At 36.2% G+C, this 14,927-nt stretch overlaps 1 protein-coding gene across 1 annotated transcript in view; it reads right to left on the bottom strand.

Annotated features, from left to right (window-relative positions):
- LOC102697922 (L-gulonolactone oxidase-like) overlaps positions 1–14,927 on the bottom strand; it is an 81,655-nt gene that overhangs the window by 52,354 nt on the left and 14,374 nt on the right. The window contains exon 5 of the mRNA XM_015352295.2: positions 3,115–3,205. Within this exon, the coding sequence (XP_015207781.2) occupies positions 3,115–3,205 (91 nt within the window). The remainder of the gene's footprint in view (positions 1–3,114; positions 3,206–14,927) is intronic.

Below are 14,927 nucleotides of genomic sequence, written 5' to 3'. Positions count from 1 at the left end.
AATTAGTAAAGACAGTATGCAGGGGTAAATACACACAACACAAATAAACAAAGTGAGAGAGAGCACATAACACTAACACAAAAACAAAATCTTGTACTAGCCAGAAGCAGTTAGACAGTCACACACACTGGGTGGATGTAGCTATTCACAACTGTGTGTGTACAATTGTTTTGTGCTTGTGCGTGTCAGGTAATAAGAGCTGAGCTGATGGTGTCCTTTGTTTTCTTGCTCACACATCATGTTTGCTGAGGAGATTGACATGAGATTCAGGAATCAATTTGCATTTTGCCTGTAACGTGGTGTGTTGCGTTACGTAATTCACTGGCCAAAGACCATCGATATGTGGCAGTTGTGGTGCATTAGATGTTAATGAAACAATTGCTGAATTTAATCTGTTTCTCTATTGTGCATGTTTAAATCTGCTTAATATGGAATATAAATATGGTATATATTAATTTTACAACTAAAAGGAAATTTTGCTAAAAATTGAAGTATAACATAACATATACAGTATCTAACGTACCTAATGTAATGCAAATTTCAGCAACAAGTAAGCAGGAAACAATTTAAATTTTGATTATGAAACATATTTCACACATAATGTACTGTGGCAGCTTTTAAACCATACTGTATCATACTGTATATACAGTATATGTATACAGTATACAATCACACTGCAGTTCTTGGTAGTGTTCTCTACTGTTTCGGTACATCTCTGGATATGACATCATATGATTCATGTGGAATGTCGGGAGACGAGACCCAGCAGGTGTTTTGTTTTGATTATACTATGAATCATCCAAGGTTTTGAAATGATAAAATAATCAAATTTTTGTTGAGTTTGCACGAAAGAAAGTGGTACCCTATGAGAAGTGGCGTACTGCTTGCAAAGTAGCTGATTTTAACAAACTTGAAGAGCTTATTTTTGCTTGAAGAATTTAAAATTTGTCAGCCTGACTGTACTGTAGCTTATTTCAATGAGCAGGAAGTTACATTACCTTGCTCTTACAAATCAAAATGATTTGATATTATCTAGCCATTTCCAAATATATTAATCTTAGAACTAATGTAAACCATTTACACTGTACTATAAATATAAATATGTACATATCATTTTGGAAGAAAAAATTTTAAAAAAGCTCATCACCGAACATGATCTTGTTGTCTCTAGTAAAGGTGTAGCAGAGCTACAGACATTTAGAAAAAAATACATTCTTAATAACATAAGTGACAACTAGTACCAGAATGCAAAAATGATTAGATGGCCTGAAAAACATTTTTCCTTTCCTTCTCTGGCATTTGCACAACCTCTGAATACTTTCATGTCAAGATCAAGTTTTTTCAAGAGGAAAATATTTCTTCCTTTCATGAAGAACAAGTGAATGTAACCTCCGAAATAATAGGCACATATTCACATTTATAAATCATTTACAGTTGCCTTCAAGAATTCAAGTGTTTTGGAAAACAAACCTACTGTATATATTATTTGGAGTCTTGACAAGCAATTGTAAAAGGTATTTTAAATTATACTGATACAGTACTTGTGTATGATCCCTTTAAGTGAGACTATTTTAAAAGACTGTTTTGATGGATCTTTGTGAACCACATATAAATATGAAGTTAACAACAGCTTTTCTCTTCAATTAATGTCCAAGAATTTTCTCAACAGCAGATCAGAAGTTAAGACTGTTGTGACCCTCTTCGTAGATAAAAATAAGAAAACACTAGGAAATGTGTAATTTGCTGTTTGGGGTGCATAACATGGGCAATGGATATTGACTGGATCAAGTAGGATTCGTTGTTTGTTGACCACATTTGCAGAACATTTTCTGTAACATCACAAAACTATATTACCATTTTCAGTTTAACCAATTCTGCAAATTTCTAAAACAATCAATGTATCACACTGTTGGCAAAATAAAGCTGCCATCACATATTATACATGAAATAACAGTAATTCAGGATTTACTGAACTTTTTACTTCTTGATTAACAGACTTGATATTAAGTGGATGTGCCTTTTAAGAAAAAGAGCAGGGCTAAACAACAACCAAATCCCCTCCAGATTATTTTAATAACATTAATTTCCTTGGTCCAGATGCTGCTGTCATGTTAGTACACGCTTATTAAATAATGTGCTCAGGCACCTACTTAGATCAATTATTTGATGAGCCTGAGTTCTGTTTAACTGGGCAGCTTGTCAGGTTGCAGATTCCCATTGGTTTTTTATCTGTGAAATCTAGCACTTAACTCTGGGAACACCTGTCTTGGAACACAACACTAAACAGGCACAAACCTCTGCAGATGAAACACCTGTGTCATCATTACTGGGACAATGCCAAGCAGTAAAAGGAAAAAGGAGAAGTCTTTACTAACCCAACCAAAAAATATAAAAATGTTGTTCATTGCTTTGCGATGTTTCCCACATCAAAATAGGAAGAGCTGATAAGCTACCTCTTATACTATGATTAATTGAGATCATGCACGTGTTTTAATTATGAGTTTATCTTTTCTCATGAATATTTATTTGCTGTATTTTCTGTATAATCCCAAAGTAAATTAATTTAACTGTTTAAAATAAAAGTTAAAATCCCAGGAAGGGTTTCCATTATTTTATTTTCACATAGACCTTTGCCTACTGCATATTTTATATTTTTTCACAGTACAAGTAAGGAAATATAAATATGGTCTGAATACAATATATTATATTGAGCAGCACAGACAATTGAAGATTTCCATTATTATTTAATTTAAAAAAAAAAAAATACCACAGCCAGAGGAAAGCTCCACCTTGGTTTTAATGTGTTTCTTCAAAATATCACCTTAAAGTGTGCTCAATAGTTTCTGTAATACCTTTTTATCTACTACAATGCCAGCCTTCTAAAGAGGAAATACTCTATGGAGCCAGAAAAGAGTAGATCAAGCATGTTGATGTTTTTTTCTCCTTTCTAGATAATACGTATAGACAGACTGAATAATCATTTCCTCCAGAGATCTGGCTTTGAAAGGCTGCTAAAAGCAACCTACCGCGAGGAACACAATAAGACATTATGTTTCCTCTGACAGACCTGCTTCTTGCTTAAAGGAGAATAAAAAAAACACGTTGTGATCTCACCTGCGTAGACAGAATGCCATGATCTACCCCTGTGTTGTGGGTACCAGTTCCAGTTACGCCAGCAGCAGACACCTCTGCCACGGCTCCTAAACTGATGAAACAGAGAGAAATGGGATAAAACGCTGGCTTCCTCAAAAGATTATCTGTGTGACTTCGCATGACCATTTTTCAGGATTTATGGCTGACAGTTCACAGTCTTGGAATATGGCAATATTCTGTTTTTACTGATTTTTTAAAAAAGTAGCTGAAAAGATATTGAATTTGTGTTTCTAGTACTACAAATACAATTGCAATTAAATACTGAGAGTTTAATTATAATTTATAAAGCTATAACTGTTTTCTAATAATTGCTAAACTACTAAAATATCTTACATTCTTGTTAAGGGACAAATATTAAGGGCTAGGAAATGTCCTGTATACTTTCAAACTGTGTCCAGGTATGGATATTTCAAATTGTTCTTCTCTGTGGCATAGAATTATTTTTTACATTACTATTTTTTAAATCACATGTAATTAGTATGTGGTGTAAGTATTCTAAACTGTACACTATATTCCCAATAGAAATGCTTTATGGGTATTTTTGTATTCTCCAACTGAAAATATCATGTAAATCAGATTCTTTGATAGCAGTATTACAGCAAGTCTATGGAAATAACCCACCTTTGGGTTCCAGCTTTGCAGGATTTCCCTTAAGTCCTTTACTTGCCTGATGTACATCAAATCTCCGACCCTTTAGTATTTTAGTGCCCCTTGTTCCCCATATATTATTTAAACCTCATGCCTCTGAAGCTCAGGGATCTAAACTGGAAGACGGAGGCCCAGAGGTCTGGAGGCCCACCTAGCATCTACAGTAGTTGCCTCACGTCCGCGGCTTGAGGGCAGAGGCTTCAGAACTGCGTTCAGCTGAGTACGGGGCTTAGACTGCCTGGCCTCGTTACCCTTCTTTTAAACTTTCTTGTTTCTGCTTCCATGTCCCCATTCCCTGTTTTTATTTGTGTCTTGTCTTGGATGGATCTCCTGGTTTTGGATGGACTGTGCCCCGGTTTTCCTATTTGGACTGTTTTGGACTCGTTTGTGCGTGATCCTCCCATGCACCTGGATCACTATCAGCACTGCCCCCTGTTCGCCATCCCTTCCGTTCCTCACTGTATTTTCCCTGTAGCTCTTCTCCAGTCTCTTCCGGATTATACCGTCTGCACAGGGTCCTAAACTACGCACTTCACGGGAGTCACCGGCTCCTGTTACACCGCTTCACATTGCAATGTTCCTGGCAACAACACTCCCAGATTGGGAAAATATTCCCTTTGATGTGTCACATTACTTCATTAATGTAGTTTACTGATGAACCATTTAGCGTTCACACTTTTCTTTTTTTCCCACACATACAGTATATTGTCATTGTGTCAGAATTGTTTTGGCATTTCAAACTCAGGAGGATATATGTAAACTCTGCTATCTTCTACAGACATACTGTAGCACAGCCTCTCATATTATACTCAAAACAGGTTACTGATTAGAAATAAAAATGTGGCTTGCATTCACAAACGTACACTGTATACAGTATGTAAAGAATGTTGCTGAAGTAAACTTGTATTTTTTCATAGAAATTGAAAACTAAGTTGAATACATTCCAGTAGATTTAAGATACAAAGGCATAAACAAAAAAAAAGCTTAGTATTTTCTCTCCAACAAATGTGAGAATGTACTGTAGCAGCAAGCTACAGTGTTTGTAATAAAGGCTATTCTGAAGCAGATCTGGCAGCTTATGAAAGGTGTTCAGCAAAGTCTGTGGCCATGCCCATAAAACATGCTGGAAACAGGCTACTGAAGGAGAAATAACATGAAATATCACGTTACTTTTTATTGTTAAGTGTCAAATTAACTGTTATTTCTGTTATGTTTTACGTTCCAAATTTCGTCGAAACCTGACAAATCTTATTTTAAGACATCACCTGTTAAAGTTTATTGAGGGTGCATATTTTTTTGAAAAGTGTTTTATTCCTGATGGTTTTGTTAATGTGTTCATAGCAAACTGAAATTTGAGGCATATGGGACAATATAATGTTGAAAACATAAAAGGCTGGATTCAATGTAATGCCCAAATCATGAGGCTTAAATTCCATGTTGTACTTTCTACTGATTTTGAGATAAACCAGAACTCAACATGAAGTTAGAAGTTACAAATTACAACCCTGTTTCAGTCTTTTAGTTTTACCACCTAACATATCTTACATAACGTGTTTCACTATTAGAATAAAGACGTAGTTTTAATTTCATTAATGTTCGTGCCCTAAGTATGTGGATCACTGGGCATCAGATATGCTTTTATATAAAAAGTAAATATAATTGTCTTTAATAGATGATACATAAATTTAATTTCTATAATATATGGAAATATAAAGCTGTCACATCCGACATCCCTCCCTAGAGGGCGATTCACTACTCCTGTTATTGTTCCTGTGATTAAGCTTCCCAGGTGTACCTCCTTAGGTGTATTATTTAAAGACTAGCTCCTCCAGTCCTTGGGGCTCATCATTAGGGTAACGATGTCGCAACCCCGACTAGCACCAGGAAACCCTACGTCCGTCTCCTGAGGGCATAGGCCTCATCCCCGACACCTCCCGCTTCCTGAGCCCGGGGTCTGGAGGATCTCACCCCGTCACCCTTGGACCTCCGTGTTTTGTCTGTTCGTGTTTTCCCCCTTCCCGGGGATTTTAACGTTGTCGCTTCCCAGGATGGATTACTCGCTGCTGGACTCCCGGACTGTGCCCTGACCTGCCTTTGGACCCAATTGGATTTGGATGCCATTCTTTGTCTACCCTCTTCACTGTCTCACGGACTGTCACTATTATTTTGTGCACTATTAAACCCCTGTGTGTTCCCTTTTACCACGCCGCCTGTTTTCTCCAGCTCTTACCGCATCGCATAGGGTCTACTACAAGACCTGACACAGATCTCAGTCCGTGGCCGTAACAAGAGCACGATTAGAGAAGCCATAGCACAGATATATACAAGTGACAAAACGTTCTTCTTGAGCTTCTTTTTGATTAACAGGAGTGCAAGAACCCATGACTGCTGTGTAGAGGCTCAGCCAAGTTTATGATATTATTGCAAAACTCAGTCTGTGTTATCTAATCGAAACTCTATCACAGCAGCTAGTATTTATCACATCTGATCTCTGATGTTATGTCTCAGCTTTGGGGATTTAACAAATTCCAAATACAAGAGCTGTCACAAATCATTACTAATACATTTCAACATCTCTCTAGAAATCTGTTAACGTGGGGATATATTTAATCTCCAATTACTGAAAGACTAGCACCTCATATTCGCAGATGTGTTTTTTTTTCTACAAAGGGAGAAAACCTATCATGGTCAAGTGTAGGCAGATGAAAAAACTAAGCTGAGCATATCCTGTAGATTTTAAATTACTAGGCATTGAGTAAACGTCCTGTCTCCCACATGTACAACAATTTACTATTTTTGTAGGCTATTATATTTGCTCTCATAGTTTTACTACTTCCACTCCACTAACAATTCCAAGAAAATGACAAGCTTGAAAATGAATAAAAGGTTGTGTTATTATAAATCATTTTCTTAATGTAGAAAATTCTACATTTAAAAATGTAGAAACATGGTACAACAGAATGTTTTATGAAAAAAATTGAAGTAAAGTTTGCGGCTAAAAACAATGTCAACAAAAAAGAAATTTGAAAGAAGGGCTTTGTACATGACATACTTTTTAATATTAATGACAAAATCTATATCAGATGAAGGCTGATTGATGAAGAGGTTCAGAATCTCAAAATGACACTGATCGCATTCATCTGTTCTTGAACAAGTCTTTTGTTGGCAAGTGGAATTCAAGATTTTCAGTCTTCTCTTCAACACAAGATGAATATAGACAAAAGATATACATTAGTAAACTGTACAAGATGTATTTGTTTTCATCTAAGCATAAAATGCTTTGCAATTGAGTATTAAGTAGTGTATGATATAAATGCAACTTCTTCTAAGTTTGCATTTATGCCATATACTGTACACCATTGTCTTTGAGAACAAATCTTAAATTATCAACTATAACCACCAATGATACCTTTTTCTTGTACAGTTCTGAAAATTTAACCTTTGAATATTTTACCTATCTTGCATAAGTGTTCAATGTAGTTTTGAGAGAGTGTCTAACTGATAATGTAATTTCAAGATGTAACTGTTAGCATCTACTCTGCTCACATCTCTGGGTGCCATATCCCTTTCTTAGAGCAATTTTTCTTTCTTGCATTGGGATACATAAATGTGTGCACCACACATGTTAAATCATAAAATTATAAGTTATACTGTTCTGGTCAGTATTTTTTCCAAGGGGATGCACACAGTGAAATGTCCATACAGTATGTCATCGAGTCTCATCCATACATGAGCCATATTTTATTTTAATCCTGTTTACTGTACCTTTCTACCTCTTAGTGCTTTGATCAAAATCCCACTGTACAATTATGTCTATGGAAAAAAGCAGCACCTCCTCTTGCTGCTAAATCAGACAGAAACCACTGTAAAATGTCTTCCAGGAAGAACTGACTGATGATTGAGAGAGTTTTAGTGGTGCATGTTATTGGGAATGCTGGCCAAGACAAATCTATGCATTATCACACATAGGACTTTGCCATTAACACCAAGGCAATGGAACTTACTACTTTTGTCAATGCTGTTAAAACAGACATACATTCAGACACAAGTCGTAAGTTTTCAGTTTATTCACTGAACTTGGGAAGTTAATCACCATTTTCAGTTACTTCACTCTCTGTGGCTAAGTCTCTGTACCTGTGGCTGGAAGGCTACCGATTCAAATCCCCAGGCCAGCAGAGGAATCCTACTCCGATGGGCTCCCTTAACCCCAGCTGCTTCAGGGGTGCTGGTGATCCTGAGCTCTAACCCAAAGCTTCTCTCCCTGTCTGTGTGGCTGTGTGTCTCATGGAGAGCAAGGCGGGGTATGCAAAAATCCAAAAGTATTGTAAATATTATTTTTTTTGCCTTTGTCTTCTCATGTCAGTGCTAATAATCAAAATATAGTAAAAGGCCTGTGCTGGACCTGCAGAACAACAGGCAGAATAGCTAAGCATACAGTATTAGCAAATCTGTGTGAAACACTACATAATAATTTCTAATATTTAAACAACAAACGTCCTTATCACTAGCTTCTACCAAAAAGCAAATGAGATGTACTGTACTGCCATCAATTAATTGCTGCCCAAGCTTCCATATGCATTTCACACTATTGTGCATCGCCATTTGTATTGGGGAAGTATCACATATTAAACTGAGAAGAACATTTGTAATTAAAATTCGTCATAAACCTACAGCATATTGCATGGAATGAACTGAGTATAAAAAGACAGCAGAATGTCCTGATTTGGGGCACAGGACACACACACTCATACTGTAGAGCAAGGGCTATCAGAAGAAAGGGCAATTTTTCTAATTCATGGAGAAGTATGAACTCTGGTCAGAGACTCTAGTCAGAAACTACCCTTTCCTTCCCACAAGCCCTGGGAGAAAGACATCCCGCAGTCACCAAACAGCAGGCTGTATGTCTAGGAACAATGGATAGGGTATGGTCCAGGGTAAAGTAGGAGAGAAAGATCTGAATATTAGAAAGAGATTTTAAATTAATTGTGGATATTGTTGTTTTTATTAACCATGTACTGTACCTACTGTATATAAACTATAAACTAACAACATATAACAACAATGAATAACAATGTCAATATTAAAAAAATATTAAAGTTTTGACAATTAGCCATACTGTTTATGGTGCTGGAAACCAGCTATGAGAGCACTTGGGGAAGCATAGTTATTTACATCAATAGTTATGCACAGAAGATGAATTTTGTATTGCTGGCCCCAGGGATCTGCCTTTTGACCTCCCCAGCACATCAGCATCCATAATCAGCATGATATTTAAAAAATAATAATAACCCCCCTCAGATATCTACTAAAACAAATATCTTAAGACACTAGCTCTAAGGATCAGCTTTTCACCAGCTTCCGTGGCTGACTCATCAGCATCAGCTACAGCATCTTTGACTATTCCTTAGGTTTATCTGCATCCAACACAAAGTGTAACATTAGCAATTGCACAACACTTATGGAATCTAAGGTACAATCCTCACCTCATTATCTGTGTAATCATCTAACAGTGGATACTTAATTACACCACTAACGTCCTCTACATAATCTGCAACAAACAAGAACTGCACTATGCTGCGTGGCCATCAGTACTCAGTTCCATCCTCACTGTTAAGAAACAGGTGTTCTATCTTTTTGCCTAAAATATGTGCTGCACTAACAGAAACCAGTTCGAAATCCATGTAATCTTTCCCCAAATTGAATCATATCTTTCTAAATCCATCATATTTAAATCCTGTCTTGTCTCATTTCAAACACTGTGCCCTTGTAACTCTTGCCTTTCACATCAAAATCAAGTCTAATTCTCTTACACAGTGTTCTGTATTTGTTAATAGTACAATTATTATTCTTACCAAACCTTAGTTTTTCTACCTACATCTCTCGCCTTAACATGTTGCTTAACAGCCGACTTTGAAAACCGTGCCTTCATAAACCAAATTCTGACAGTGTCAAACACTAAGCTTTGTCTCCTCTTGATGTACCTGGCATTTCCTGTGGCCTACAGATGACACTTTTTAAGTAATTAAACAGTTGTTCTAGGCTATGCCTTTTTCCCTCCTCTGAAAAATTTAAAACTCAATTTTCATTTTTCATGCCAATGACAATTTTCCAAAATTTCAACTGTGCTGTTACTGCAGAACATTTTGTGTATGCATCTAAGTCCCTCAGTTACTTAATTATTACCTCTTCACTGTTCCAAAACCCCCCGTTCTTTCCTACTCTATCACTAGTACTTATTTTGTCCTTACATCTCTTGCTTCCTTTTATACCTTTTTTCACCTTTCCTCCGGAAGTGTCTGCAACCTGGAATATCTTATTTTAACCATCCTTTTAGAAAAAAACACAGTCCTGTTCTTTAACTGACACACAATTGAAAGATTTAACTGAACCTAGTTTTGTAAGCCAATGCAATATCTGTTCTCCTTAAACATAACCACCCCCTCAACAGCTATTGCCATTGCTGTAGTGTTAACATCAAGTGAGTTGTCTAACATGCCAAAGTCCCTCTCACAGCTTACATTTGTCTTCAGTACAGATTCAAGCTTTCTATACATCTCCTCTGACACCTCATCATACCTGTCATATTCCAAAAGCTCTGCTGCCATCCTATAACATATCTTTACTAAACTAGTAAGGATCAGTTCCACAGCTCCCTTCCATATCCTCAGACTCAGGGCTTCTCTACTCTGTGACTTTCAGCAGAACAGGTCCAGAATGTTCCTCTATGTCAGTGAACATGCATACCTCTTACAGATCTACAACTGTCTGCTTGCCATTCCTTCAGTATACAAACTACTGTAACACGCTCTACCTTGCATTCATTTCTAAAACATGCTATTCTTCCCAGAGCTCTCCACAGAGACCCTATTACTAACTTGCAAATAATTCCCAGTGCTCTGCATGCTGCAACAACTGACTTACACTCAAATCCTCAAACACTGCTTGTATTGATTTCTTTTCATCACGGATATCATGCATTAATTCCAGCAATTCAGGATTCAAAAAATAAACTCCAGCTGCATTGTAGAACATTGGATTGTTTTGGTTTCCTTTAAAGGGCACCAGTGGGACAGGGTTAGATCCTCCCTTGCTCAACAAAGAAGATCTAAACTGTACTAGTTTGCCACTCTTCTCATACCCTCTTTCTTGGGTGGCTATGCACTTTCTCCAACTGTTCTGTGCATCCAGTCTAAACTAACACTGCCCACCCTTTCTCCACTAGAAATTATTGCTTCCTAAATAGACATTGTAACATTGTAAATAGACATTGTAAATAGAGTAAAAGCAGAACACCTCATTGATAACATTGATCCTAGGCAAGATCTCAGTTCTGTATTTCACCGGGATTTCATTATTTTTTTCTGTACTTGCCCTGTTGCCAATTACATTTGCAATTTCTCAGAAAATGTCTTTCTCAAAATGAGCCACTTCTGAATCACTGCTTTCACTAACAACATATTGCACCATCTTCCTAACAGTGTCTAATATACACTGAACTGAACCCGATGCCTGCTCTCTACATCCAAAATCCATCCTGCTATCATCCTTGAAATAAATGCCTGTAGTTTTGAATTTTTGACCATATTTAGTGATCTTGCCTGTACCAAGGGTTAAATTTCTTTCTTGCACACTTTATCCTTTAGATGTTGCAAACAAACTTGTACAGTATCCCTTCTAACAAGATATTTACAAAAGCTTTCCCTGGCAATCTATCTACCTAATTCCCTACTAATTTATCCAAAACTATTTTATTTGTGAAGCCTTCTGTACTCTAAAACCCATGTTTACTACTGAATCTATTTAAGCCTCTATGATAGTATCTCTACGCTTTTTCATATGTGCTAATATTCTGACTCTAGGTTCTGTCTCTCACTCCGTGTGCTAAATCTGCTTCAGAATTACAGCTTTCTGTGATTCCTTTTTTGTACATGTAAGCTTTTGCTTTTGCTCCTATAATTCATCAATATGAATGGACAGGGGTCATTTTCCCAGTCTATAACTCAAAAGCCAAAGCTAAGTGAAAGACAGAGTCATATAGCCAACAAAAACCAGGCCCCAAAGTATTGTAGCTGATTGCCCTCTTACATTGGTTATACTGACAATTCACCAGCATTGCTAAGTTTACTGAGGTACATACTCTCTGAGCAGCTCCATGCTGCTTGCCCTCCTACAAACAATGACAACCACTGCATTCATTAGTGCTCCATTTGTGGTGGTTCTGTTGAAATTAGCATTTGTGCTGTTTTAATTTTTAAGATTCAAGACACCTTCTCTTTTTGGGGGTGTGAAGTCATTTAGGTTTCGGACGACAGCACAGAAGAACCAAATCAGTCTCATTAGTACTCTGATTAATGCCATTTTGTGCCATGGAAAACAGCATCCTCCCCGCTTTCGTTCTCAATATATAATGCCTTATGTTCATGTGACTACAAAAAAACTTTATCATTAGTAACATGCTCTGGATAGCTAATGCACCTAATTACTGAATGTGAGAATAACAACACCTGTAGTTTGCTTTCTCAGTCTATGTGGTGGGTATAGGGTGGATGTTTTGCGTTGAATAACAGTATTTGTTGTGTGATTGTGTGAATAGTAAAATTAAATTGGTCTCTAAAATATCTTAATATAACTACTTTACCCTTTAAAAAAGGGACAATTAGGAAACAATTTAAAAAAAAGGTTTTAACTAGTGTGTCATAATACTTCATAACTGTATCACTTTTTTATAAATATAGTAAAACGTACTATGAACTTACTTAATATAGTGAACTTACTTAATTTACTAATATTTCTTTACACTTGATGAAATTAAAAATGATCATTCTATTATTGCTATGGAGTATTGGGATATATCTCATTTGGAGCTGTGGAAGCAGCATTGAAACAACATCCTGTCTCAACAATGTAATCATTGTATTTAATGGAATTGTCACTAGTATGTATATAGTATGATTAGCCCAGAAAATCACTAATGGGTTAATAAAAATATAATACTCTACTGATTTGTGTGACAACCACACACAGCTGAGGTAATTTAAAGATTCATCCAACTTGCAATTTGCCTCTTGTAGAGTTAGTTGATGAAGGCCATTCCATAACAGTGGAGCAGAGGTAGAAAAGACAAGGTCATCAAAACTCTGATTTAGTTTTAGGTACAGTGAGAAGAGGACCAGTCTCAACTGAACAGAGGGAGGAAGTGTAAACATAGGAGAGGCCAAAGATGTATGTTGGAGCATTCAAGATGCTCAAACAACATGTATGTTTGCACATATTGACAATTGCTGAGTACAGTTAGGGAGCTGGAGAAATCTAGCCTTGATGCATGAATCAGGCACTCAGCATTGGATATTGATAGAACTTGCCTAATCTGAGCAATATTTCTAAGGTGAAAAAAAGATATCTCAAATCCAATTTTTCACATGAGGTTTAAAAGACAGGAGAGGATCAGGTGATTTCCTGTTCCTGACTATGGCAGATGTGTGAAAGGGGAATCCATCCAGCATAACTTTGAAACCCTTGAATGTTTTCCAGCTGGGATATGCTACCCACCAATAAAATGTCTGCTTTATCACTTGTGAGCTTTAGTGAATTTGATTTCAAACCGATGTTACACAAACAAGAGATAAGAAGTTTAAACGTAAATCTGAATATAACCTGAATAACAGTGAAACAGAAAACCATGCTTGCATATATTTTGTCTGAGAAGAAGCATGTAAATCATAAAAAGCAAAGCACATATTATTCAAACATTTAAAATGAGGCTCAGTGATTCCACGAAGATGTAACTCTGTTTACTCACATAGAAAAAGTTTGTGATGAGGAAAACAGGTCTGCATTTCTGAAAAGTATAATTTGTAATAAAACAAAATATATTATTATTGTTTATTTAATTATCTTAATTGTTAGATCGCTCTGATTACAGTTAGTTATTGTCACTGACACAAATTCCGTTTTACATTCTGTTGCTGATTTCAAACTGAGAACAGAGGGCATATTTTTAAACAAAGGGTTATGGGAGATTAGAACAAGCTTCTGAGTTAGGCTTTTGAAGGCAATGCCCTACCTTCTTTCAAGAAATCCTCAGAAAAAATAGCAACTAGCAGCTAGATACAGTACATCGTCTTGCTTGTTACAATTTGTATTTTCTTACGTTATATATATGATTTTAGAATGACATTAAAAAAAGAGAATTCATATTTTATTGGGTTAAACTAGTTATATCTTAACTTGAGATTCAATGGATAGTTTCATTTTTAAGACTGAAGAAATTGACTTAGAGTCTAGCAGCAGGGGTAAATTACAGCAACTAGGAAAAAAGACAAGGTTGTTATTTACACAATCATAAATCAGCCATTTTCAAGGTAATGCTCTTTTGTGGTAGACTGCATAACAGTAACTCAAAATGATGAGTATTGAACTTGAATAATTGAATAAATCAACCTCAGTTAATCTGTTGCCATTTAACTGTGTGGTTTATAAAGTATTTTTATAGTATGAGACCAAGAGGAAGCTGTTCATATAAGTAACCCCTTCATTTTTAAGCTTGTGTTGGTGAATGAAATGAGTTACAGTATACACCAGCTAAATTCAAATGTTGAAATAAAGGCATACCCTATCAACATTTCTGCAACAGAACATCCATTTGGATAGATCAGCTCCAGACAGGAACTAACCCATACTCCAGGTCTATGAAAATGTAAGTCTTTGTACCAGCACTGCCGTCCAAATTACACTTCAATCTCAAATGGTAAATATCTTTAAAAAAAAGCTTGTTCTCGCCTATTATTCAGCTTTTACTTTCCTGTCTCCTCTCGCTTTAATCCTTACCTCTCTGCTTCGTGGTTTCTAATTGAATATGGGAACTATAGAAAATACTGAAATAATTCAGTGTCTATCTATTGACATAAAGTAAGTATTGTATGTTGAATTTTGTTAGTCACACGTTAAAAGCATGAAAATCCACTCCAAATCAATTCCATGTTGTGAATTAATATACCATGTATATACTGAAGCAAAGCTTCTTTAATCTATAGACAAATTGATGCCTTGTATGGATTTAAAAAAATTGTTTGACATCCTTTTAATTTTTAACAGTTAGACTGTGATAAATAGGACATACTATTCCC

This window comes from Lepisosteus oculatus, chromosome 2 (assembly GCF_040954835.1).
Source record: "Lepisosteus oculatus isolate fLepOcu1 chromosome 2, fLepOcu1.hap2, whole genome shotgun sequence".
In the NCBI taxonomy this organism is placed as follows: domain Eukaryota; kingdom Metazoa; phylum Chordata; class Actinopteri; order Semionotiformes; family Lepisosteidae; genus Lepisosteus; species Lepisosteus oculatus.
The sequence above is the reverse complement of the archived record's forward strand: the minus strand, read 5'-3'. Positions and strand labels throughout refer to the sequence as shown.